The 27,032-nt window shown below is 58.4% G+C and overlaps 1 protein-coding gene across 41 annotated transcripts in view; it reads left to right on the top strand.

The window, feature by feature from the left end:
- RPH3AL (rabphilin 3A like (without C2 domains)) overlaps window positions 1–27,032 on the top strand; it is a 200,417-nt gene that overhangs the window by 76,083 nt on the left and 97,302 nt on the right. For 9 of the 41 annotated variants that reach the window (XM_065532571.2, XM_065532562.2, XM_065532570.2 and 6 more), the window contains one exon: window positions 17,807–18,523. The exons of 27 other annotated variants lie outside the window; for them this stretch is intronic. In XM_065532571.2, the coding sequence (XP_065388643.1) occupies window positions 17,807–18,508 (702 nt within the window). In that variant the 3' untranslated portion in view covers window positions 18,509–18,523. Of the gene's footprint in view, window positions 1–2,537; window positions 2,562–3,063; window positions 3,362–13,160; window positions 13,433–17,806; window positions 18,524–27,032 lie in introns of those variants that run through there. 5 more of the 41 variants (XM_074018175.1, XM_074018177.1, XM_074018173.1 and 2 more) reach the window with 4 other exon arrangements.

Below are 27,032 nucleotides of genomic sequence, written 5' to 3'. Positions count from 1 at the left end.
GTTGTTATTAGATACATCCTATTTTCCTCAAGGCCAAACAGTGTGCCAGGATGGCACTTTCCGTCCTGCTGGCTTGCTTCTGTTGATCCCCGGTTACTCAAAGAAGAACGATCTTTGCAGGGAGATCAAACTGATTTTCTCCTTATACTGAATTGTGCCACATATTAAATGGTTTCATATTGAATCTAGGACTTTTTAAATATAACTTTTAGTTTTTCCTGGAGTTTCGACTTGCCTTTTTCTTATTGTTGAGAGAATAATGCGCCTTCTAATCCTCAAGATTAGTTAACATCTCGATTTTACAATTACATGGAGGCTGTTTTTTTTTTCCTGGCATAAACCCTTCTGGATTCTCACTCCTGCTCCTCCTAGGCTGGGAGCTGCACGGCTGTTATAATGGGAGTTCCCTTTGCTGCCTCCCAGGTTAGAAACACTGTTCTCAGGAGACCATGTCTTCCTCTTTTTTGTGCTCACCTTAGTTTTTCTGGAACCCATCCTCAAGTAACTTCCATGTACTACTCAAGTTTTCTTTTGTTTTTGCTTTCTGGAGACAGAGTCTTGCTCTGTCACCCAGGCTGGAGTGCAAATGGTGCAATCTCGGCTCACTGCAAGCTCCGCCTTCCGGGTTCAAGTGATTCTCCTGCCTCAGCCTCCCGAGTAGTTGGGATCACAGGCGTGCGCCACCACACCCGGCTAATTTTTATAGTTTTAGTAGAGATGAGGTTTCGCCATGTTGGCCAGGCTGGTCTCGATCTCCTGACCTCAGGTGATCCGCCTGCCTCGGCCTCCCAAAGTGCTGGGATGACAGGTTCGAGCCGCCGCGCCCGGCCTAGTCGTGGCTTTGGGACTTGAGTTACTATACTGAAGAAGAGAGAGAAGGAACATTTTTGAGATGATATTGGGCAAGGGAACTAAAAAACAAGTAATGATCAAATAAACAAGATGATTTCAGGAAATAATAAATCCTGGGAAGAAATAACAGAGGACGGAAGATGGAGGATGGAGGATGGGGTGGGGTGGGAAGTGCTGAGAGGACCGGGAAAGATGGAGAAGTCAAAATAAATGAACATGGACGTGGATCATGGAGGCTGTTGGCAACCTGGAGGGCATTTTCAGGAGCACTCAAGAGCGGGATGAGAAAACCAGAGGTGCAGTGAGGTTAATCTGCCCAGTAATAAGTAGGGAAGCCAGGATCACAGCTGTGGTCAATTTTTTTCTCCTGTTCTGTCATATGTGGTAAATTGGGCTGAGGAATGTGGATTAACTGGTCCAAGAATACTGGAGGGATGATGGGGACATAGGTGTCAGGCTTTGCTGGCTCCTTCTTCAGCCCTGTGTAGGGCCGGGACTACAGGACAGTGGAGGTGACACAGGGACTACAGGACAGTGGAGGTGACACGGGGACTACAGGTCAGTGGAGGTGACACGGGGACTACAGGACAGTGGAGGTGACACGGGGACTACAGGACAGTGGAGGTGACACGGGGACTACAGGTCAGTGGAGGTGACACGGGGACTACAGGACAGTGGAGGTGACACGGGGACTACAGGACAGTGGAGGTGGGACGGGGACTACAGGACAGTGGAGGTGACACGGGACTACAGGTCAGTGGAGGTGACACGGGGACTACAGGTCAGTGGAGGTGACACGGGGACTACAGGACAGTGGAGGTGACACGGGGACTACAGGTCGGTGGAGGTGACACGGGGACTACAGGTCGGTGGAGGTGACACGGGGACTACAGGTCGGTGGAGGTGACACGGGGACTACAGGTCGGTGGAGGTGACACGGGGACTACAGGACGGTGGAGGTGGGACGGGGACTACAGGACGGTGGAGGTGACACGGGGACTACAGGTCGGTGGAGGTGACACGGGGACTACAGGACGGTGGAGGTGACACGGGGACTACAGGACGGTGGAGGTGGGACGGGGACTACAGGACGGTGGAGGTGACACGGGGACTACAGGTCGGTGGAGGTGGGACGGGGACTACAGGACAGTGGAGGTGACACGGGGACTACAGGTCAGTGGAGGTGACACGGGGACTACAGGACAGTGGAGGTGACACGGGGACTACAGGACAGTGGAGGTGGGACGGGGACTACAGGACAGTGGAGGTGACACGGGACTACAGGTCAGTGGAGGTGACACGGGGACTACAGGTCAGTGGAGGTGACACGGGGACTACAGGACAGTGGAGGTGACACGGGGACTACAGGACAGTGGAGGTGACACGGGGACTACAGGTCGGTGGAGGTGACACGGGGACTACAGGTCGGTGGAGGTGACACGGGGACTACAGGTCGGTGGAGGTGACACGGGGACTACAGGACGGTGGAGGTGGGACGGGGACTACAGGACGGTGGAGGTGACACGGGGACTACAGGTCGGTGGAGGTGGGACGGGGACTACAGGTCGGTGGAGGTGGGGGACACAGGCTTGGGAATGGCCGACTTCCAGGACTCGGGCAGTGACTCCTGCCTGGCAGAACGGGACCTGGCAGTCTATTTCCTCCTCTGTCTCTCAACCCCACAGCTGCTGTGAATATTCCAGATACAGGGGACTGTGGAGAGGCACAGAGCCTGGCCTGCGGTAGATAGTCCAGATAGAGGGGACCGTGAAGGTCCAGGAAGCCCGGCCTGCTTTCCCTGCGACCATCCAGGGCCTGTGGCCACAGAGGCTGCTGCTGGTCTGGCTGTTCACGGTTAATCCAGCTGCCCCTTGGAGCCATGTCTGAGGCAGCAGTGACCGTCCCGGGGAGGGGCCTCAGCTGGAGGTGGCCCCCATGCTGTCCTGGAGCTCTGGGCTGGTCTGGGTGTTTCCATTGCAAATGGTTCTTGGTGTTCAGCAGCCGAAGGCCAGCGGAGGTGGGACTACGGGTCCTGCCATGAGGCGGGGGAGGCTTTGAGCTTCTGAGGGGCTTGTTCCAGGATTGAGGTGGGAGGAGAGGGTGTGGGGCTGCTGGATGGTGGGCATTTGGGGGCTTCGGAGGGTCACTCTAACTTCTTGGAGAAGGTGGTGTCGTTCGTTCATTCGTAGTCACTCGTTCTTTAAACAATAGCCCATCGTGTGCAAGCCCTGCTCCGGGTGTGGCGACGCCGCGAACGAGACAAAGTCCACCCTGTGGTGGAGACGACTTTCCAGGGGTCGGGGCATGGAGAAGACAAACGACTAAACATGGAGCAGCACTAGGCACCCGAGGACGCCGCTGAATTAACGCGGAGCTCCTAGCGGGCGGCCTGGGGGCCTCTCCCGGCTCAGGCCCAGACAAGCAGGAGCCGGCCCTGGGAAGATCTGGGTGGAACCGTCTCGGCGGAGGGAACGGCAGGCTTCCCCCGATGAGTCCCGAAGGCCCTGAGGCAGGAACCAGCTGGGCATGTTGAAGGGGCAGATGGTGGCGTCTGGGGCAGCGAGCGTGAGCGGCGGGATGGCCCATCACAGGGAGCCTCGCCGGTCAGGGTCAGGAGCTGAGATTTCACCTGCGTTTAATGGGACGCCAGCGGAGTGTCTGAAGCAGGGGTGTGATGTGATCTGTGTTTTTAAGAGATGACCGTAGTGCTGGAGACAAGTTAGGTGGGGATGGCCGTCACCGGGAGATGACGGGGTTGGGGACAAGGCCACATACGGACTGAGGCCATTTGCTAAGACGGAGCGTCGGCCTCTTCAGTGTATTCTCAGCAGATGGGGAGGAATTGGGGTGAACGAGGGTTCTAGGAAGGAGAGCCCTAGACTGCCGGGGGCCGGGGTGAGAGGTCGCTTGGTCCACCCCGAGCAGCAGGTGGTCCTGGACTTGCCGGTGAGGACTGTCCCCACGCAGACGCCACGCAGCGCTGGGGCTCGGGCCCGGATGGGAGGGCCTCGTCTGTACTTTCAGGGGTGCCTCCGTGTTCCTGCAGGGACCGGCAGGGCCAGCTTCCCTCCTCCCTGGCTGCAGGACCGTGAGGTGGCCGCCCGCGGAGCCGCGGGACCGTGGGACCGTGGGACCGTGAGGTGGTTGTGCACGCGGAGCCGCGGGACCGTGAGGTGGTTGTGCACGCGGAGCCGCGGGACCGTGAGGTGGTTGTGCACGCGGAGCCGCGGGACCGTGAGGTGGTTGTACACGCGGAGCCGCGGGGCCGTGAGGTGGGAGTACACGCGGAGCTGCGGGACCAGACGGACTCAGGTTGAGGTCCCCAGCGTGGCCAACGTGGTGCGGTCTCGTACAGGTCACTTAACCTCTCTGGGCCTCTGTTCTTTCATCTGTAAAATGGGGTCACTAAGCTTCCGTCTCTGTTGATGGATGCCGCGGTGCAGCATCACTTGCCTGATTGCTCAGGCTAGAACTTCCAGTACTATGTTAAATATTGTGATGAAAGTAGTATCCGTTGCCGACTGCCTGGCCGCGGGCAGCATGCAGTAAAGGATGCCTGTGACAGTTAGGAATCCACTCCAGGGTCCGGCCCACTGAGGCCACACACGTGTTACCCAGGATCGAGCAGATCCCCAGACACTGCAGAAGAGGCTGAGTGACTCCCCGTGGCATAGTCGGCTCAGGCCGCCGTAACAACGTGCCGCAGACTAGGTGCCTTCAGCAGTAGGCATTTTCAGAGTTTGGAGGCACGAAATTCTGAGATCAAGGTGCTGGCTGATTCTGTGTCTGGTGAGGGCCCTTTCCCTGGCACGCAGACAGCTGCCGTCTCCTCGTGTCCTCGCGTGGCAAGGGGAGAGGGCTCGGGTCTCTCCTCCTCCTGTTGCTTTTTTGTTTATTTGACAGGTTCTCACGCTGTCACCCAGGCTGGAGTGAAGTCACGTGATCATTGCTCACTGCAGCCTCCACCTCCTGGGGTCAAGCAACCTTCCTGCCTCAGCTTCCCGGGTAGCGGAGACTACAGATGTGCGCCACCATGCCTGTCTAATGTTTAATCTTTTGTAGAGACAGGGTATTGCTTTGTTGCCCAGGCTGGTCTCAAACTAGCTCTCAAGCAACCCTCCCACCTCCGCTTCCCAAAGTGCTGGGATTACAGGTGTGAGCCACGGCTCCCGGCCTCTTACTTTTCTGATAAAGACACGAGTCCTATTGCATTAGGGCCTCGCCCTTGCAACCTCATTTTACCTTAATTACCTCCTAAGACCCTCTCTCCAAATACAGTCACTCTGGGGGTCACGGCTTCAATATAGGAATTTTGAGGGGACACAGTTCAGTTCATAGCACCCACATTCTCCTCCCTGGAATTCTTTTCTTAAAATTGGAGCTCCCACAGTTAGTCCCATATTTTCTATAATTTACATAGAAGCCTCTGGAAGCCTTTGTAGCTCACTGGATGTCCTGAGCCAGCAGGGACAACCCTCAGTGTTTGTGCGAGTTATTCATGTAAATGTCTCTCTCAGTCGCTTAGCCTATTGTGTGCCAATCCTGGGTTTGGGGGATCCAAAAAGAGAGGTGTTCAGGGTGGTCACTTCCCTTAGGTCCTGACGGTCACGATGGGCCGATGGCGGTACTCTCTAGTGTGACGTGCACTGTGGCTGGGACTGGGGTTCCCAGGACTCAAAGCAGCCAGGAGGGCTGCCTGGAGGAGTGGACCCCTGGAGGCTGGGCAGACTTCTGCAAGGCTGAGGGCAGAGGGAAGGGCATCGGGGAGGGGAAGACCACACGGGCCGAGGCTCGAAGCTGGAAACAGGCTGGGCGAGCGTCCAGCTGTGAGGATGATGCCTGGGGGAGCACAGAGGCGTGTGCGGAAGGGAAAAGGAGCACAGGATGCAATGGCAGATTCGACTTAGGGACAGTGGACGGTGGAGGAGGGATGGGGCCTGCTCCCGCTGCCTCTGAGGCTGAGATCTTGGGGACCTGCAAACCCAGGGCAGAGCTGAGATCCTGGGGACGCTGAGCTGTAGGTGACTTGGGAGAGGGTGGAGTCTTTCGGAGGACCAGCTGCGTTTGAGCAGTGAATGGGCAGGTGCAGAAGGCTTGGGACCCCAGGGAGATGATCGCAGAGGCACTGACCCCCTGGGGGCCCTGCTGTAGGGGTGGTTGCCTAGAACCCGAGTCACTGGAGACGCAGGGAGGCCCACACATAGCCCCTGCGAAGCCCTCGTCCCTGCAGGGCTCTCTGATGTCTGGGAGGAGAGACAATGCCATCCGTTCCCCATCCCATGAATATTTATCGCACACCTGCTGGTGTTAGGAGCCAGGCAGATCCCAGTGCTGGGGGGCGGGGGAGGTGTGAAACCATCATGGGTAATTAATTACAGCTGGGGTTGGGGTTAAGCTGGCAGCCCTGGGGGGCTGGGAGGGCTCAACACGGTGCAGGGAACGGGCCCTGCACTCTGGGCCTGCCGGCTTCTGGGGCACCTCCCTGTTTATTTCCATCTCCACATTCCGCCTCCGCACCTTCTGCGGACGGCTGCAGCTCGGGGCCCTGGGAGGTGTGTGGGCTCAGGCAGGCTGGAGAAGGGATGCTGGGGAGATCCCCGCCGTGGGAAGCATCCAGGCCCAGGCGTGGTTGGGGAGGACGGAGCCTCAGGTGCTCCTGGGCTCACAGAGGCGTCCCCAGCAAGAGCCCTGGCAGCTTTCAGCAGCTACAAGCTAATGAGCTCGCGGGCGGAAGCCGAGATGCCGGTCCTGGGCGCTGCGTCCCCTCCGTAATGGGGCCTGCGTGTCTCGGCTGCCTGCCCTCATTATCTGAGGGCCGTGGTGGGAAGGGAGAGGGGCTGGCTGGTTAATTAGAGAGGCCTGGTGCTCCTAATTGCTTGGGATCTGAGTCAGCCAGCTTTGAGTCTCATTGAGAGTCCAGCCAGCGATGGCGAGCTGGGCGGGGCCCCAGCAGAGCCCACCCGAGCCTGGGATGCCTTGTCACTGTTTGAGGGAAGCGATGGGTTTTTTTCTGGTCTCAGCCAAATGTGTCCCACAGTGTGGGTGCCGGGGAGCCTGCTATGAAACGATGGCCTGAGTCCTAATGGAGGAAGACCGGGCAGTCTCATATTTGCCCGAGTCACTTAGAGGAGGTCCAGCTCGGGTGGGGCAGGTACCACCCGGCCCAGCATGGAGAGAAGGGGCTGGGCCAGAACCTGACCTTTCCCCCAACCTGGCTTGAGCCCACTTTGCTCTGAGGAGGGGGTGTGTCCTGCTGAGAGTCATCCCGGACCCCAGGCAGGGGCGCTGGCAGGAGCCTGGGCTGGATGGGGGACATGCCGTATCCTGGACCCCGGCAGGGGCGCTGGCAGGAGCCTGGGCTGGATCGGGGACATGCCGTATCCCGGACCCCGGCAGGGGTGCTGGCAGGAGCCTGGGGCGGGGGGCATGCCATATCCTGGACCCCCGGCAGGAGCGCTGGCAGGAGCCCGGGCTGGATAGGGGACATGCCGTATCCTGGACCCCCAGCAGGGGCACTGGTAGGAGCCTGGGCTGGATGGGGGACATGCCGTATCCCGGACCCCGGCAGGGATGCTGGCAGGAGCCTGGGCTGGATGGGGGACATGCCGTATCCTGGACCCCCAGCAGGAGCGCTGGCAGGAGCCTGGGCTGGATAGGGGATATGCCATATCCTGGACCCCAGCAGGGGCACTGGTAGGAGCCCGGGCTGGATAGGGGACATGCCATATCCCGGACCCCGGCAGGGATGCTGGCAGGAGCCTGGGCTGGATGGGGGACATGCCGTATCCTGGACCCCCAGCAGGAGCGCTGGCAGGAGCCTGGGCTGGATGGGGGACATGCCGTATCCCGGACCCCCAGCAGGAGCGCTGGCAGGAGCCCGGGGCTGGATGGGGGACATGCCACATCCCAGATCCCCGCAGGGACGCTGGCAGGAGCCCGGGGCGGGGGACATGCCGTATCCCGGACCCCAGCAGGGGCACTGGTAGGAGCCCGGGGCTGGATGGGGGACATGCCATATCCCGGACCCCGGCAGGGGTGCTGGCAGGAGCCTGGGGCGGGGGGCATGCCATATCCCGGACCCCCGGCAGGAGCGCCGGCAGGAGCCTGGGCTGGATAGGGGACATGCCATATCCTGGACCCCAGCAGGGGCACTGGTAGGAGCCCGGGGCTGGATGGGGGACATGCCGTATCCCGGATCCCCGCAGGGACGCTGGCAGGAGCCTGGGGCGGGGGACATGCCGTATCCCGGACCCCAGCAGGGGCGTTGGTAGGAGCCCGGGCTGGATGGGGGACATGGCATATCCCAGACCCCGGCAGGGGCGTTGGTAGGAGCCCGGGCTGGGTGGGGGACATGCCATTTTCCTAAGGTTTCAGCTTCCCTCTCTGTTCAGTATCTGGGACTCGAGGCCCTGAAGCTGTGGAAGGAGCAGGGGGAGTGTCCTTGTCGCTCTTCTGCCTGCAGAGCCGGACTCTTTCCATCAGTGTGTTCCTTTTTTAAGAGACAAGGTCTTGCTCTGCCTCCCAGGCTGGAGTGCAGCGGCAAACACAGCTCACTGCAGCCTCAAACTCCTAGGCTCAATCGATCCTCCTACCTCAGCCTCCCTCATAGCTCAGACTACAGGCGTGCACCACCTCGCCTGGGTAATTTTTTGTTTTTTGTAGAGACAGGGTCTTGCTATGTTGCCCAGGCTGATCTCAAACTCCTGGCTCAAATGATCCTCTTGCCTCGGCCTCTCAAAGTGCTGGGATTATAGGCGTGAGCCACCGCACCCAGCCTCCATCACTGCTTTATTCCCAGCAGCCAGCCCTCCGCTCTTAGACATGGCCGTGATTCGTGACCTGCCTGCAGCAGCTGCCTGGAGAGAGTCTGCTCACCCCTGAGGGGTATTCTCCTGCCTTGGGAAGCTGTGGGGGTCCCGGCACCGTCCAGTTTACAGAGAGCTCCTCCTGGAGGTGGAGGCGTTAGGGCTAGCGGAGAGTTCCAGTGCTGATGGGGTCTCTGCTATTCAAAGTGTGGGCCAAGGACCAGTGATGTGGACCCTCCCCTGGATGTTCATTACAAATGCAGAATATCAGGCCCCCACAGACCTCCCAAACTGGAAGCTTCAGTGTAACCAGATCCCCTTTGCGTAATGCTTTCAAGGTTCATCCGTCGCAATTTCCATCCTGTTTAAGGCGGAGGAACGTTTCGTTGCACGCGCTCCGTGTATCCACTCACCTGTGATGGACATTTGGGTTGCTCCACGTTTCAGCTGTTGTGAACATGCCGCAGTGAGCATGGGCGTGCGCACCTGTCTGCGACCTGCCTTCGATTCTCTTGCGTCTATGCCCAGCAGTGGAATCGCTGGGTCGTATGGCAGTTCTGTGCTTGCTTGTCTAAGGAGCCTCCATCCTGCTTTCCGTGGTAACCGCACCGTTTTACATCCCCACAAGCATAAGGCTTAGGAGAAGTCAGTGTTTTGCAGAGCCTGCCTCCCAGATGGGTGTGCGGTGAAAGTCCTCCGTGGCCCCGTCCCCTCCTCCCTTTCCAAACCTGACCCTCAGTGCCCGTCCTTTGGTGGAGCTGTGGAAGCTCCTTGAGCCATTTCATCCGAGTCGCCTGCAAACTGGCCTCACGATGTCCTTTCTCCTCTTGACCTAATTCCGACGTGGAAGACGTGCGTTTGTGACTCATTACAAAGATGGATTTTTTCATTCAGCGACTGAAGCTTCCTAAATTCCCGGAAAAAGTCACTTAATTCGTCTGCCCCGAGGGGCCTGCTCCGGCGGCTCCGGCATCTCCGGCATCTCCGCGGCTGTTCGGCAGGAATGGACTTGGCCCCAGTTGCTGGGATCGGAGGAGTGGACCAGACACCGCACGGCGTCTTGGAACATCGGCCTTGCTCGGAGTCTGACGAGTGGAACGTCTCCACTGAGGCCTCCTTTTCTCTCGCTGTCTCGAGGCCTGCGTGTGGCTTTTCTTCTTCCAAAGAAAGAACAGCTACTTTGTGCGCTGCTGAGCCCCTGCTGTTCACCCCAGCACGCTGCCGACCTTCAGCCCAGGGTCATCAGCAGGGAGGCAGCCAAGGGGCTGCGGGGACCCAGGGTGGGCCTGGGCAACCACACGGATCCCTGGCGAGGCCAAGAGCTTTCTGGACGGAGCTTTGCGTGACCTGTCGCCTGGTCAGTTCCTGTGCGCACTCAGCTCACCTTCGTGCCAGGCCGCAGGGCTGAGGAGGTGGAGATGCCAGCTCCGCCCTCCAGGAGCTCATGGTTGGTGTCAGATATGGCAGTGCAGTGAGAAGTGCTGCAGAAGTAGAAGGCAGGGATGAGCGCGGGGCGGACCTGCCGCGGGGAGAACCTGCCATGGGGCGGACCTGCTGCTGGATGAGCTTGCTATGGGGCGGACCTGCCACGGGGAGGACCTGCCGCGGGGAGAACCTGCCGTGGGGAGGATCTGCCCTGGGACGGGCTTGCTGTGGGACGGACCTGCTGCTGGACGAGCTTGCTATGGGGAGGACCTGCCGCGGGGAGGACCTGCCCTGGGACGGGCTTGTTGTGGGGAGGACCTGCCGTGGGGCAGACCTGCCATGGGCGAGCTGTGGCACCTGGGGAGGTGGGGGAGGACCCCAGGCTGCCGGGTGGAGCGATGTGGCAGCCGGGCCTGGAGGGGGTGACCAGGTGCCAGGAAAGGGCACTTCCGGAGCAGGCACAGCTCTGCAGGGGAGGGTGCCGAGGAAGTGTGGGGGCGCTGGGCGCAGCTGGGGCTCTGGTTATGCTGGAGAGTGAGAAGGAGAGGAAGGGAGGAAAAGGGAAGGGGAGGATGGCAGAGGGGAGAGGAAAAGAGGCCGTGAGGGGTAAGAAGCGGATGGGGAGGGAGGGAAGGAGAGGGACGTGAGGATCGGGAGGGCTCTGTGTGCCGGGTGCAGGGCCTGGGCTTGTGTCCTGTGGGCAGCAGAGCCATCGAAGGGCACTGAGCAGGGAAGTGAGTCTCGGGGCCTGGGGGGCGGTTAAGTCCAGAGGCAGAGAATTCGTGGATATTGAATTATCCAGTTCGCCATAATGAGGGCCTGAATAAGGCAGGAGCGGCCGAGGTGGAGACTCTGAAGAGAGGAGTTAGCAGTGGCAAAGCTGCCAGCTGTGGAGAGCTCACTTAGAGGCCCCAGGTCCGCACCCACCTGAGGAGCAAGGCCACCCTGCGAGGTCACGGTCTCCACGTTGCGGGTGAAGAAATGGAGGCGAGGCGGGGGTTAGTCCCTCGCCAGGTCACACGGCGGCCAGTGCTGGGTCCGAGGCCTTACCGGCCAGGTGCACGGGCACGGGGCTGTGTGGAGGGTGGTCTGCGGTGGGAGCAGATGTGGGGAAGGGGCTCGTGGGGCATGGTGGTGGTGGGGCTGGGGGTCCAGGGAGGCTGTGTATGTTCCAGTGAGTCCAGGCTGGATCCCAGGCCGTGGGTTAGAAAGGGGCCGGGGAAGTCGGGCGCAGTGGCTCACACCTGTAATCCCAGCACTTTGGGAGGCCGAGGTGAGACCGGGAGTCTGAGACCAGCCTGGGCAATGTAGTGAGACCTCATCTCTACCAAAAAAACAAAACAAAACAAAACAAAACAATAGCCGGTCATGGTGGTGCCCAGTTATGTTTCCCACTACTTGGGAGGCTGAGGCTGAGGACTGCTTGAACCTGGAAGGCAGAGGCTGCATTGGGTCACGATTGTGCCACTGAACTCCAGCCTGGGTGACCTGTTTCAAAAAAAGAAAGGAGGGAGGGAGGGAAGGAAGGGAGGGGCTGGGCAGGGAGGCTGGCAGCTCAGAGGCAAATGTCGTGGGGGTGACTGAGTGATGTGAGCAACCTGGGAGAGAACGGGGGCCCAGGTTGAGGAGAGGAACCCGCCAGGTGGGGCGTGGTGGGAGAGTGGCCAGGCGGCTGTCTTCCCCCCTCGAGCCGGCCTGAATGTCTGTGTGGAGACACTCCTGTGATCTGGGGTCTCCACGCGGTGTCCTGCTGTTGGGATGCTGGGGCCGGGACCGCCGCTGGGCACCTGCCGCGTGTGTGGTCAGGTCACCCGACGCGGGAGGAATGCAACTGAGATCCAGCTGGGGAGGAACCCACGTGTAACCTGGTGAAGCTGCCGGGGGGGACGTCGGGGCAGAGGAGGCTGGTGTGAGCTGGGCCTCCAGGATGGATTAGTCCTTCCGTACCCAGCCTGTCGGCTGCGAGGCAGGCACCACCCACCCTCCTGGACTGTCCCGTGGGGGCTCCGCAGTGCGGCGGGCGCAGGTTCAGGGCTGTTGTGCTCCATCTCGACTTCGCCTTGGCTCCGGCTTCGACCCTGAGCCCCACCTGGGCCAGTGCTGAGACACGAGGCCGAACCTCTGGCTGTTTCCAGAACTGGTGACTCCGGCCACCTCCCGGGCTGTGTGCCTGCTGGTGCAGACACCCCGGAGCCCTCCCCAAGCACCCGGTGACCCTGTTCCTCTCGTGCACTCGGGCCCCAGGAGCTCGTGGCGCTGGACCGGGGGTGGCCCCCGATTCGGTAGCACCTGTGAGCTAGGATGGTTTTTACATTTGTAAATAGCTCGGGGGGTGGGAGGGAACAAAAGAAGAAGATCACGTGGCATGAAACTTCAGTGACTGTAAATCTCAGTGTCCTTCGAGGTTTCCCGGAGCCCAGCCACGCTCTCGCTCACTCGTTCTCCTGTGGCCTGCAGCCGTTCAGCCCGGCCCTGGCTGGACAGAATCCTTATAACAGCCCAAAACGTTTACTTTCTGGTCCTGTACCGAAACGGCAGGCCCCCCGCCCCAGCCGTGAGCCCACCCAGGCACCAGCCGCTCAGAGGTGAGAAGGGGCCTGACTTCCTTCCCCTCTGGTTATGGCGTTGGTCGGGGCGGCCTGGGGTACCAGCCTCAGTGGTCTGAGCCTCAGCAGATTCCAGAATTTAATGATTTAGCTTCTCTTGGTCTTACTCGTTTTCTTTCCTCGGAATTTTAAAAAGTAACTTCCACTACTGTGCAGAGGTTTGGAACACCGGACTCTGGCTTCCCGGGTTCTCCCACCTCTCTCTGCCTCGGCTTTCTCACCTGACGTTGGGAATAATCATAGTACCTGCCTCGGGGTGGTTGTAAGGACTGCAACAAGGAAAGTACGTGATAAGCTCTTAAACGGTGCCTGAAACGTGGTCCCTGCTCCATAATTATTAAAACGTCGACACAGCCCTTCCTCCCTGCCCCCTCCACCTCTTTCTTATAACGGCTGGGTGATCGAATTCATTCCTAAGTTGTCAAATCTTTTGTGTTTTTGTTTCGTTTTTGTTTCGTTTTTGTTTTTTCAGACAGGGTCTCGCTCTGCTGCCCAGGCTGGAGTGCCGTGGTGCGATCCTAGCTCATGGCAGCCTCGACCTTCTGGGCTCGGGCGATCCTCCCACCTCAGCTTCCCGAGCAGCTGGGACGACCGGCGCGCCACCACTCCTGGCTAAGTTCTTATTTTTTGTAGAGACTGGGTCTTGTTACGTTGGCCAGGCTGGCCTCAAACTCCTCAGGCGATCCTCCTGCGCAGCCTCCCAAAGTACCGGGATACAGGCGTGAGCCGCTAACGTTAACGATAAATCATTAAAGCCTCAGATTTTATCTCCACCCGGAATCCTGTGGAGAACTGCCAAGGTTATTTTCTGATTGGGATGCCTCGTAGACATTACATATTAAGGACAATTCAACCCTAGAAAATAAGTCAAACACCGCAGGTGTGTGTGAAATAGGACGCTCCCGCCCCTGGCCGTGGCGGTCTGTGTGTTTGTCCTTCTCCCACCCTCCCTGTCTCCACACTCACAAATCCTCGCAGGGTGGACGCGTATATACACTCTCCATGGGACCGAAATATGTTGCTTATTCTGGAATTCTCTTTTTTCATCTTCTTTTCCTACTTAATAAGATACCAAAAACACCGTCCCATGACTATGCATATAAATCACACTTCCGTTTTAGGAGCTGTGTCGTACGCGGGGCCTTTTCACACTTCCCACTAGCCCCCCTTTTCCAGGCAGCTCACACACCTGCAGGGCAGGCCTGGGGTGAGCGTGGGGGGCAGCTGGGAGGGCCGGGCCTGGACCCACCCTCCCTCGACGGCAGACGCCTCCCATCCTGTTTCCTGCTGAGTTTAGCCTCTTCCTGGGGTCCGAATCTCTCCTGGGGCCGTGGCCCTCTCTGCAGGGCGGCTCCCATGGCTTCCTCCGCTGTCTACTCCCCGCACCGCGCACAGACACACCTGCCCACGTCCAAATCCAGCTGAAGGCGAGGCTCAAGTTCATTCCCTGCAACGGCTCCTTGGACCTTGTGTGAATCGAAGGACAGACGTGGGGGGTGGGGCCGTGCTGCCTAAATTCACAGGTAAAACACGTCTGAGCCTCCGTGTACGTGCCTGGCCTGCTACACCCAGACCTGCGGGAGTCGGAGGACGGCGATGCTCAGAACCTCCTGCGTGACCTCATGAAAATCGGTTCCCTTCTCTGGCCTTCCAGTGACAGGCGAAGGCTGGATGAGAGAATCTCCTGGGCCTGCCTGCGGTTTCCTCCCAGGCGGCTGGGGCTCGGTCCGGGCCTTGCAGCCTTGCTGTCCTCAGATGCCACAGCGGCAGCCGCTGGGCTGGGAGGCGAAGCTTGTGCCTCATGCCGCTGGGACACAGCTCGACGGGTGGTTATTTTAAAGCCGTGGCAGATTTGCTGCCCAGTTCGCTTTGGCTCAGGCCATAGTGAGTCTGCCCTCTGAGCGGGAGGAGGTCAGGGTAGGGGGCACCGAGAGCCCCTGTGCCTGACATGTCTATGATGTCGTGTGTCCCTCGTGGCCCCCAGGAGATGGGCAGGCAAAAGGCAGTGTTTATACTCATTTTCCAGATGGAGACACTGACTTCAGAGGGATGACTCCCTCTCGGTGACACAGCCAGTGCCTTGCAATTACTCCTACACTTTGGGAGGCCAAGGTGGGAGGATCACTGGAAGCCAGGAGTTTGAGACGACCAGCCTGGGCAACAAAGCAAGACCCTGTTTTAACAAATGAAAAAAACTAGCTGGGCATGGTGGTGCCCCTGTAGTCGCAGCTACTTGGGAGGCCGAGGCAGGAGATCACTTGAGCCGAGGAGTTCAAGACCAGCCTGGGCAACATGGCAAAACCCCATCTCTACAAAAGAAAAAATATATATATACAAAAATTAGCCAGAAATGGTAGTGTGCACCCATAATCTTAACTAGTGGGGAGACTGAGGTGGGAGGATTGCTTGAGCCTGGGAGGTTAAGGCTACAATGAGCTGTGGTCCCACCACTGCACTCTAGCCTGGGTGACAGCGTGAGACCCCGTCTCAAGAAAAAAAAAACGCAAAGAACTTTGTCTATGTACCATTTAAGATGTAAAGAGATCTAAAGATGCACAGGAGACGCCCAAAGCAAGGTGATGTCTGGCCCCACTTCTGAATGAGGTGGCCGGTGGAATGAGGTGGCCGGTGGAACGAGGTGGCCGATGGAACGAGGTGGCCGATGGAACGAGGTAGCCGGTGAAATGAGGTGGCCGACGGCTACGTACCCCCAATGCCGGGGAAGGGATCGCAGCCCCTGTGGCCGAGCGTCTGGGGTAAGAGGTAGCACCCAGCCCTGGGACCCCTGAGGCAGGGCCCCCTACAGAGTGGGCCTGAGACCTTGCCCTGGTCTGTCCCACCCTTGAATTGGCTGGACAATGGTTGGATACGTGGAGGAGTGATGGCCCAGCCTCGCTGTGAGGCCAGCCCCTGCTGGAGCAGGTAAGAGCTTCTGCAGGCCTTGGCCGGGGTAGCTGGGACACTGGTCAGGGCTGTCCTGCAGTGACTCCTCCTCCCCAGGCACCTGCCCCCCGGGCTCAGCGCTGTCTTCCCCGGGTCTGGTCAGTGTAGCTTCGGCAGCGGGAAGAAGGATCGCTGGCAAATCCACTTAGGGGCCGTTACCAGGCGCCGTGATTTTGTGCAGCCTCTCGTCCTCGGTTGTGGTAAATAACAGATAATGACATTTGCGGTCCAGCGCTGCCCCGTGCCGCACACCTCACCGGCCGTGCCCTGCGCGCTGCCACACTCCGGGAGGCCTGCGATTCTTCACTGGCCTCCAGTCGTCCCTCTGATGCTGGCTGTGACATTTCCTTGCAGCCGTTTGCCGTTCGAGGACCTTAACTCGGGATGGACTTAGCCTGTCTCGTTCCCTGTGGGAGGCCCCGGGGGGCAGTTCTGCTGACGGGGGATTTGAGGGGAAAAGAGGGAGCTGGTTCATTTCCCCCAGGCTCCTTGTAGCCTGGGCCTCAAAACTGAGAATCAGGCCTTTGTCGGAGGCCTCTGGCCCTCTCCTTCTAGACTCTCCTCTTGCCCTTGTTGTCCTGCCTCCCATGGGAGGGAGGGAGGGAGGATTCTGCCCCAGGTTACAGATGGATAAACTGAGGCTGAGAAGGGTGAGACCGTTCTAACCAAGAACCATATACAGACTCAGACAGCAGCGGCGTTCGGGCCCTGCAGGGATTGAGGCTGGAGCACCCGGGTTGCCAACCCAGGGGAGGGGCTGCTGGGCCATTGCAGGGCCCCACTGGGTTCCAGACTGGATGAGTCTCCTTTGCTTTGCAGCCGGTCCTCTGCTCCTCTCTTGCTTGTTCAAACGCAGCTCTGGTCAGGTCACTGTCTCCCTCCTTCCCCCCAAAGTCTTCAGTGGCTCCCTGCTGCCTCTGCAGCATCAACTCTAAAACACCCCCACGAGGTCCCAAGGCCCTTAGCTCCTTCCCTGGCTGCAGCCTGCTGACTCGAGCCGTGTGAGTGAAATCCGCTGCTGGGAGTTCTGAGGCCCAGGGCCAGGCCTGGCTCCCCCAGCCCCGACCTGCCGTCCGCCTCCTTGGAGCTCTGTTCTGTGCATAGCAGGTCCCTATGGGATCGTTAGTGCCGTTGCTGTTAGAATATTAAGAAATCCTGCAATTCTTATCTAGTCTGCTGCATTTTTCAAATAAAAAAATAAGTCCCAATAACTTGTATTTGCTGGTTGGGAGTTTTTGTTTTTTTGAAACAGCGTCTCCCTTTGTCACCCCGGCTGGAGTGCAGTGGCCTGATCTGGGCTCACTGCAACCTCCGCCTCCCGGGTTCAAGTGATTCTCCTGCCTCAGCCTCCTGAGTAGCTGGGACTACAGGAGCGTGCCTCCATGCCTGGCTATTTTTTTTTTTTTTTTTGGTATTTTTAGTAGAGATGGGGTTTCGCTGTATTGACCAGGCTGGTCTCCAACTCCTGACCTCAAGTGATCTGCCCACCTCAGCCTCCCAAAATGCCAGGATTACAGGCATGAGCCACTGTGCCCAGCCTGGCCTGGAGACTGTTGACTGTCTCCCAGGCGTGGGAACGAACACAGGGAAGGGAGAGCGTATTTTGACGGACTGACCTTTTCAGAGTTGTGATAATCCTGGAACATCAGAGAGGCCAGTGCTCTACCCCGGGATTGGGGTGGGGAGGGCTACCGAGGGGCCCCGCCCGCCACGCTGAGCTGGTGGGGGCAGAGCTGGAGGACGTGGACCGTCTCCTGACTTTGGCCGGGTGGTCTGTGCTGACTCGTTTTCTGGTGGACCCTGGCCCTGGGTCATGGGGGAGGAGATGTCAGGGTTCCTGAAGGATGCGTAGAAGTTTGCCAGGTGGGAGCCACAGGGCACGGAGGCAGGGAGGTGGCTAGAGGGTTGGGAGCAGAGAGCAAATGTGGGGCTGGCGTGTTGGGCTTGGCAAGGCCAGTGGGGATGGGACTAGAGAGAGAGGTGGGGCCTGGGAGGGAAGTTGGCGTGTGTGTCCCTGTGTCATTTTCTTGCCTCTCTCCCCATCAGCTCGTGAAGCCCCCCGTCCTCTGGCTAGTCCAGGGCTTGCTGGTAACAGGGACTTAGACGTGTTTGCGGAATGCCCTTGGCAACATTGGCCCTGACCTGTGACCAACCCTGCTCTTCACCAAATTCCAGGGGACGGGATGGTGGAGAGAGAACCGAGGCTGCGGCTCACCCTCCTGGGAGTTTTCAGCCTTCCAGAAGCACCGGACTTTAGCGTCTTGGGCATCAGGCCCTAGAAATAGAGGAAAATGCGGGGAAAGTGCCTTTTCTCTTCTCTCACAGTCACTCAACACAGCACGCTCCTGGGACCTCCGGTCACCGAGGTGTGTGCGGATTTCTCCCACCCACTCGCCATCCGTGTTCCGCAGCAGATTCTCCAGTGGGCTGTGCTCAGTTCAGACGCTGTCTACCCCGAGGCAGCATCAGATCCCGCAGGACGAGGGCTCGGCCCCAGGAGACTGTCCCCCGCCTCGATGCCAGTCGCACGTCCAGGCCTCTGGAACTTCTGAGCAGCTGGCTGTGAACTGGGGTTCCCACAACCCGTACTTTGGGTTCAATAATTTGCTAGAGCGGCCCACAGAACTGCAGAGAAACGCTTTGCTTGTGTTGACTGGTTTGTTACGAAGGAAACTACAAAGTACACGGATGAACAAGGCGGCCTCCAGGTGGGAGAGGAGCCCCAGGTGGGGCACGTGGGGACGGGTGAGGGGCTCTCGGGCCCCTCCGGGGCCTCCCGGCGGGAACCTCCACGTGTTCAGCTATATCTGGAATCTCCCCAAGCCCCGTCCTCTTGGGTTTTCCTGGAGTCTTTGCCACGTAGGCCTGGTTGATTAAACCATCGGCCACTGATGACGGTCTGAGTCTTTTTAGCTCTTCTCTCTTCTCTGGAGATTGGGGGTGGGTGGGGTGGAAAGTCACAACTGCTTGATCATGCCTTGGCCTTTCTTGTGACCAGACCCCAGCCTGAAGCCACCCAGGGGTGCCCCACTCCAGTCAACCCACTGGCATACAAAAGACACTCATTGCTCCGGAGATCCCAAGGGTCTGAGGAACTCTGTGTCAGGACGAAGATCAAATATATTCCACAGCGTCCCAGGCCCACAGGCTGGTCAGGTGCCAGGAGCTGCAGAATTGCTGAGCTAGGATCCGCTCTGCCAACCTGAGCTCCTTGTGAGGCCAGGGCCGGCCACAGCAGTGTCCTCCCTCCCAGGTGAGGCTTCCGGCCGCCCCCAAGGAGGCAGAGTCACTTGTAGCCGTTGGCTCAGGGGCTGCTGGGAGGGACGGGGTGTTTTCGGGGATAAAAAACAATGATTTTTTTTAACATAGCCCAGGCCAGGTACCACCAGGCATCCGGCCCTTCACTTCTCTATGAGAAACTGTCTGTGGGACGCCCCTGCCCAGAGCCTCCAGAACACAGACGGGTTCTACGAGCAGGGCCGAGACGGGCGGGTTCTACGAGCAGGGCCGAGATGGGCGGGTTCTACGAGCAGGGCTGAGTGGCGAGGCCGGGGCTGGCTCTGTCTGGGGTTTTTGCTTCCCGCCTTTGTGTTCCCGGAACAGCCAACGTACATCTGAAAAGCGGGCTGCCATTCTCCTCAGAGGACCGGGACCCCCACCCCCCACAGGACGGCTCCGTCCTCTTTCCTTCTCCTGGCTCCTTTGTAACCAGGGATGTTCGTTTCTCGGCTCAGTGTCGGGCAGACCTGGGAGGCTTGGAGAGGGTTGTGTGCCAGAGCTCCTGACGGAACTCTCCGCAGAGGGACGGCTTGGATGCACGTGGATTTGCAGTCCTCACTCACCCTCGGGGAGAATTGGTGTCACAGTTTGTCCTCACACAACGCCCCACGAGACCCAGGCTTGTCCCCTGGGATGTTTGAAGGGGATGATTCTGGAGTCTCCCAAGAGGCCTCCCGAGCAGGGCTGGTGGATTCCTTTTCCTTCTGCGGCAGGACGTTGGAGCGGCATTGATCCACATTTCAAAACCCAGGCTCCCTTTGGATACTCATGGAACCCTTCCAAATCCTTTTTTTCATACGTGATTTGAAGTTTCAAAACAGTATTGTGTGTTTGAAAAAAGTGGGCATGACATTGAGTAGCCCGTCTTTGGGCCCTGCAGGTTCCGACTGCCCCCCACAGCCCTCAGAGGCGAAGGTGCGGACCAGGGGGTGGCCGTGGCGAGCCATCGGCAGAAACGAGCACGCGGGGGACTTGCCTGGCCTCTGGGCTTGACATCCTCAGTCTCATTACCAAGCTGAGGCTGGTCCAGGAGCTGCTCCTGGCTGTGTCCTCCGGCCCCGTAAGGACAGCTCCTCTGTCCGTCCCACACTGAGGTGCGTTCCCCCTGACGTCCATTTCTGCACAGGTGTTCTTCAGTCCCGGTCAGACTTAATACTCTGTCCACTCAGGTTGGCCTTTTTAAAATCTGAGTGGGTCTCACTCTCACCCAGGCTGGAGTGCTGTGGTCCAATCACAACCCACTGTAGCCTCGACCTTCTGAGCTCAAACGATTGTTACGAGTAGCTGGGACTACAGGTGTGCACCACCAGGCCCGGCTAACTTTTGTATTTTTCTTGTAGAGATGGGGTCTTGCTATGTTGCCCAGGCTGGTCTTGACCTCCTGGGCTCAAGTGATCCGTCCCGTGCTGGCATTTGTACATCTCTTCACCACATCAGCAGTCCCCACACCCCATGCTGGGCTCAGACCTGGCACCCACCGTGTCCTCCACAGATGCTGAATGAACTCCTGGAGACCAAGCCCCACGTCCTGTGCTTCCCCCTTTGAATGTTATTAGATTTGCTGGGTTTTATTTTTATTTTATTTTTTTGAGACAGAGTCTTGCTCTGTCACCCAGGCTGGAGTGCGGTGGCCGGATCTCAGCTCACTGCAACCTCCGCCTTCTGGTTTCAAGCAGTTCTCCTGCCTCAGCCACCAAGTAGCTGGGATTCCAGGTGCGTACCACCACGCCCAGCTAATTTTTGTATTTTTAGTAAAGACGGGGTTTCACTGTGTTGGCCAGGTTGGTCTTGAACTCCTGACCTCATGATTCGCCACCTTGGTCCCCCAAAGTGCTGGGATCACAGCCATGAGCCACCGCGCCCGGCCAGATTTGCTGGTTTTTGAAAACCCCCCTCTCGGCCGGGCGCGGTGGCTCACGCCTGTAATCCCAGCACTTTGGGAGGCCGAGGCGGGCGGATCACAAGGTCAGGAGATCGAGACCACGGTGAAACCCCGTCTCTACTAAAAATACAAAAAATTAGCCGGGCGCGGTTGTGGGCACCTGTAGTCCCAGCTACTCGGGAGGCTGAGGCAGGAGAATGGCGTGAACCCGGGAGGCGGAGCTTGCAGTGAGCCGAGATCGCGCCACTGCACTCCAGCCTGGGCGACAGAGCGAGACTCCGTCTCAAAAAAAAAAAAAAAAAAAAGAAAAAAAGAAAACCCCCCTCTCACCTTCTGGTTTAGCCACCCCATCCACCCCTTGGCCCAAGCTCCTGTTGAATGCCCCGTACCCCCGTCACTCATGCTGCACAGCCCTCGGTCCAGTTCCAGACGGCTCAAACCTCCTTTGTTCCCCGTGTCTGGCCAGAAAAGATGCAGAAAGCTCTGTGGGACTGAGAGGGGATGCAGAGGTTAACCAGGACCGGGAAGGGGTTCACCGAGGCCCCGTGGGGTGGGCAGGTGAGGCGCTGTCTCCCCTGGCCCCCCGGACCCCCTGCCCCCAGCCAGCCTGGCGGCTTCATCTCGTCAGAATAAATCGATTTCCCTGCGACTGACACTCGCCGAGGCACGAGTGCAGAAACGATCCGAAGCCCCGTCCAAGCCATGATTTCTTATTATGCGCTCCGTGAATGTTAATAGCCGACAGCTGATGCTGTTGCCTTTTTTACCCTCCTCTGCACTCGGGACGTGGCGGTGACCGCGTGAGTGGCAGGCGGGGGGAGGAGGTGTTTGGCGTTTTGGAAGCGGAGCTTGAAAGCGACAGGAAATGATGGTGCTTGCTTTCGACTGGGAGGGGTGGCTGGGGGCTGGCAAAGGCCTGGGGTTTGCAGGTGGTCCCCAGGCCGTGTCAGAGGCTCTTCCGACGGAGGGGAAGGGCCTGCTGGGTGGTGGTGCTGCAGCCTGCCGGCAGCCTTGGTAAAGGGGTGGCTCTGCCCTGTGTGGCTGGTTCTCCTAGGAGCCACCAGCAGCCAGGATGGAGGAGGCTGCCCTGTGGCTGGTTCTCCTGGGAGCCACCAGCAGCCAGGATGGAGGGGGGCTGGTGCTCCCTTTGCAGGACATGCGTAGGAAACCCAGAGCGACTCGCCTTCCTCCTCAAATGTTTCTCCACTTGCCTCTGGCTTCTGTCTCAGACCAAGCAGCAGGTGGCTGCCATTAAGGCCTCTTTGGGGCCTTCTGTGACTTGGTATTTGTGGGTGGTCAGGGCAAGGTCGAGAGCTGGGCGTGGCCCCCCGGCTGTGTCCTGAGGAATGGGAAGAGGGGCCTGGCTGTGCCCCTCCCACTTGAGGCTTGACCTCATCTGTCATTCTGGAAGAGGAGCCAGGGCCCAGGGAGCCAGCCCTGCCTTCCCTCAGGGTGGGGACGGTGAAGTGGGGTCCAGGCAGGAGGATGCTAGCCAGGCAACCAGGCCCGGCTGGGGTAGCAGGAGCCCAGTTTGGAGGCTCAGACAGAACAGGGTTCACATCCCAGGTCCCCGCGTCCAGTTGCTTAACCTCAAGCCTCAGATCCCTTGTGTCACACAGGAACAGTCACACCCACCTCGGAGGGCTGTGGTGAACATTAAATGAGATTCTGCGTCAAACAGCGAGCTTGGTGCCTGGTGTAAGCATAAGTACCCAAGAAAGTATATAAATATTTATAATTATATACATCAATATCTGAACTGTATATACATTTAAAGTCATTTGGCAGCAGGGCCTGGGTTCCAGACAGCATCTACAGCAACAGAGCCGTATCCAGCCTTTCCACGGCCGGCCCACTGGGGCAGGTGATGCTTCTCCAAGCCTGGTGGATGGCGCTTCAGGGGCTGAGCAGGGCTGAGCTTATGATCGGAGGGGCCGGTGAGCCAGGGCAGCATCTGGGACCCGCCATGGGGGTGCACAGGCCTGATTGCACTTGGGCCACGGTCAGCCACTGTGACTGTCTCCTGTCTGTCTGCGTGGACACTTTCAGCTTCTTTAATCCATCCTGACCTGCAGAAATCCAGACCTGGTCAAAAAATGAAGTTGGGGCAAGTGACTTTCCAAAGCATTTAGCATAAGCGTCCTTTAAATAGGAATTCTGCTTATCCATTTAAAATAGATTTTGACTTTGCACAGTTGGATTTCCATTTGGGCTGATATCCTTCTAGATAGTTCCCTGTGTATATATAGACGCCTCTGTAGATATGGACGTATCTACATATTTATGTGGTGGATGGCCCTGCCATGCAGACTGTTTCCAACGTGCTTTTTTTAACTTAATTTCTGGTGAATATTGCCCCATACAGCTTCGTCATCATTTTCGCCACTTTTTCTATTTACATCATCATTGTCTTTATCGCTGCATAGCCTTCCCCTAAACCCAGTAAGATTTTCCCTTTTGAAGGTTTGATTTCTAGCGTCAGGAGGACATTGTGTGGTGTGAACCACACCCGTGGAGGCTCCCTCGTCATGCTGCTTTGTGCGTGCACCGAGGCCGTTCAGACGTAGCTATTTCTTTCCCTGTTTTATCGCGGCAGGGGGATGACCCCTCTGGAAGCAGCTATTTCTTTCCCTGTTTTATCGCGGCAGGGGGATGACCCCTCTGGAAGCAGCTATTTCCCTGTTTTATCGCGGCAGGGCATAACCCCTCTGGAAGCATCGACTTAGCTGTTTCTTTCCCTGTTTTATTGCGGCAGGGGGATAACCCCTCTGGAAGCAGCTGTTTCTTTCCCTATTTTATTGCGGCAGGGGGATGACCCCTCTGGAAGCAGCTGTTTCTTTCCCTGTTTTATCGCGGCAGGGGGTAACCCCTCTGGAAGCGTCGTCTGCGGCAGGGTTCCTCCTGAGAAACCAGCTCACCTGCCAATTTCAATTCACTGGAACTCTCAGGAAAGTAATTTTCCAGACAGAAGATGGTTATTTTTTACATGAGATGGTCGGGCGGGGCGGGGGCTCACTATGTTGCCCAGGCTGGTCTTGAACTTCTGGCCTCAAGCAATCCTCCCACCTCGGCCTCCCAAAGCGCTGGGATTACAGGCGTGGTCCACTGCACCTGGCCCTAAGTTTTGCTAGTTGATAAACTACTCCGTTCCATGGGACACTCTTTGAGGACCAAGGGCCGTGTCTCGTTTGTCCTCAGCGTTCTTAGAATAACGCCTTCCCTACAGTATAGTAAACACGTTTGTGAATCGAAGCTCCAGATGTTTAAACCAGCCATCTTCAGCGTTCATTTCCATGGCACAGCGTACGTTTTCCAGGCCTCCTCGGACAGAACGTTTGGGTGCAGTTTCACCCTAGCCCTCTCTGTGTGATGGATGGTGACACTGTGGAGCCAGGAGCGTGAGGCTGTTGGCCGGTGACCCAGTGACTCCAGACCACGGCTGCTGTGAGACGGCCACATCTGCTTTCAGAGCAGTTTCGTTCCCTCCCCCCGTGTTGGCACTAAGCCCCTGCCCATCTTCTGATCTGTGGGCGCGTGGGAACCGCACCACGGAGCGTGCTGGAATTCCGCATCGTGAAATGGATCGGTGAGGACTCGAAGGCCAGCTTGGGCGTGATGCACCGAACTTCGGGGCAGCCCGGCAGGCTGTTCTGTTGTGTTTTGACTCCTGGGTGCCGTCTGGAAGGAGAAGGGGTGGGATGGGGAATTGCAGGAAGCAGAAGCATCACTGAAGTGACCTGGATAAGAAGGACGTTGAGGAAGGTGCCTGATCAGGCCTGGGAACGGGTCTGCACACGTAGGCGGCCGCAGCATGAGCCCGGGGGAGGCAGGCAGGAGCCGTCACGGGAAGGGTCAGGTAAACATCCTGACCCTTAGTGAAGCACTCCCTACCCTTAGTGAAGAACTTCTGGTGTCATTTCCGCTGTGGCCGGGCCAGCCTGGGTTTATGCTCCACACCCTGAGAATGAGGCCCCCCGGCCACCACCCCACCTCCTCGGACACTCACCCCGTGTGCGGCTGTCTCTGGCATGGCCTCTCACAACCCTGCTGGTCAGCATCCCTCCGTGTGGACGCGATCAGTCCTGCTGGTCAGCATCCCTCCGTGTGGACGCGATCAGTCCTGCTGGTCAGCATCCCTCCGTGTGGACGCGATCAGTCCTGCTGGTCAGCATCACTCCGTGTGGACGCGATCAGTCCTGCTGGTCAGCATCACTCCGTGTGGACGCGATCAGTCCTGCTGGTCAGCATCCCTCCGTGTGGACGCGATCAGTCCTGCTGGTCAGCATCCCTCTGTGTGGACGCGATCAATCCTGCTGGTCAGCATCCCTCCGTGTGGACGCGATCAGTCCTGCTGGTCAGCATCCCTCCGTGTGGACGCGATCAGTCCTGCTGGTCAGCATCACTCCGTGTGGACGCGATTGGGCCCTGCCTCGTGCCGTGGAGCGAGCGCCTTCACGCCTCCGTGCAGCTTGTCTTCCAAGCAGATTGGCATATTCCAGGAGGGACCCTGTCTCACCTTTTCAACTGTAATATCTTAAGTAGCTTCCGTTTGTTCATTCCGTTCTTCTGTAAATAGCCATTGTGCCAGGCACAGGGAGCAGAAAGGTGAACGGAAATAGACGTGGCGTCTGCCCTCGGGGAGCTGACAGCCCAGCGGGGGAAGTGACAGGAGCCCTACAGCACATAGCGGAGGGTAAAATCACAACCTGGACAGCGGAGAAGAGCCAGGAGCCCATTCTGGAGGCTGTTACCGTGGAAGGAGTCGCGGAAGGCTTCCTTGAAGACGTGGTGCTTGCTGAGGTCTGAGGGCTGTGTAGGTTAATGAGGAGACAGTGTGGTCAAGTGCATCCCAGACTGAGGGGGCAACACGTGCAAAGGCCCTGTGGCAGAAGGACCAGGGGCTGACAAAAGGCCCACACGGCTGGAGCTGAGGGTGGAGGACGGGGAAGTAGAGCAGGACCAGCCCGAACGCCTTCCGAAGTGGGTGATGGTCACCCCAGAGCAGCGGGGAGCCTCTGATGGCTTTTACGTTGGGAGGGATGGGAGAAGTGACACGAGGAGACTGGCCTGGCTGCCATGTTGGGAACCAGTTGGAGGACAGCCGCGGTCGGGGAGGGAGATCTGCCGGCGGCCTTGGTGTGGGTATGAGCACTGGCAGCAGACATCAGGGACGGGGCTGCAGGGGAATTCACAGGTTGGAGAGAGATTTGAATTCTTGGAGACGGATTATCTGGGCAGGAGGGAGGGACGATGGGGGCCCAGGATGAGCTCTGGGCTGTGGCTTGCGTGACTGACAGATGCTGGCCACCTTCACCGAGAATATAAAACCTTCACCGAGAATATAAAACCGAGAATATAGAAGCCTGAGGTTGCTGCCTGCCTAACCTTTTGTGATGCTAAGCACTTTCATGGCCACTTCCCTCGATTGCCTCATCTGCAGCCTGCGGGGGTGGGGGGATGCGCCTATTACCAGCTGCCTACAGATGAGGAACCTCTGAGCCTACAGATGAGGCTCAGAGAAGGTGAGTTCCAAGTCCAAGATTGCCTCTCAACGGCACACCCTGCTCTGTCCTGCCCCAAAGCCTGTGTCCCATGGGCAGTCCCTAGGGAACCCCCTTTCCGGTGTTCTTGGGGGTAGAGAGAATATACGTTTCTTTGCAAAAGAAGCTCGTGGAGCGACTGAGACAGGAGTGGGGAGAGAGGGTGCACGGTCTGAAGGCCTGGAGCCGTGTGGCTTCTACCCTGGGTTAGGACCAGAAGCTTTGTTGGTTTAACACTCACAGTTCCAGGCTGCAGGGTGCGTGAGGCAGCCGAGCCCGGGAAGCCAGGACTCCTTTGCCCCGAGCAAATCCACTCCGAGGAAGCCCGTCTCAGGCAGGGAAGTGGGGGCCCCCCGGGCCCCCGGACTGGCCTTAACGGAGGTTGTGAGGTGCCGTGTTTGCACCAAGCTGATGCAGAGGCTGGCTCGCACGCGCTCTCGTGGGTTTTAAAAATTATCACCTGTTTATTGGAACCTGGGAACAAAGACCAAGCCCGTAAGAGGCGGCTCATTACCGTCTTACTGACCTGAGATTTACTGGAGCAGCAATGACGTGTTATTTGAATGGGAGCACATCATCTTTCCGTAGCCTTCGCCTCTTAGGAGCGCCCCGTGCCCCCTACCAGCCGGAGACACTGAAGGAAGCTGGGGATGACTGAGACGTGGAGAACTGACTGTAGGTGCCGCCAGCGATGGTTGGT

Source organism: Macaca fascicularis, chromosome 16 (genome assembly GCF_037993035.2).
Source record: "Macaca fascicularis isolate 582-1 chromosome 16, T2T-MFA8v1.1".
Taxonomy (NCBI): domain Eukaryota; kingdom Metazoa; phylum Chordata; class Mammalia; order Primates; family Cercopithecidae; genus Macaca; species Macaca fascicularis.
The sequence above is the reverse complement of the archived record's forward strand: the minus strand, read 5'-3'. Positions and strand labels throughout refer to the sequence as shown.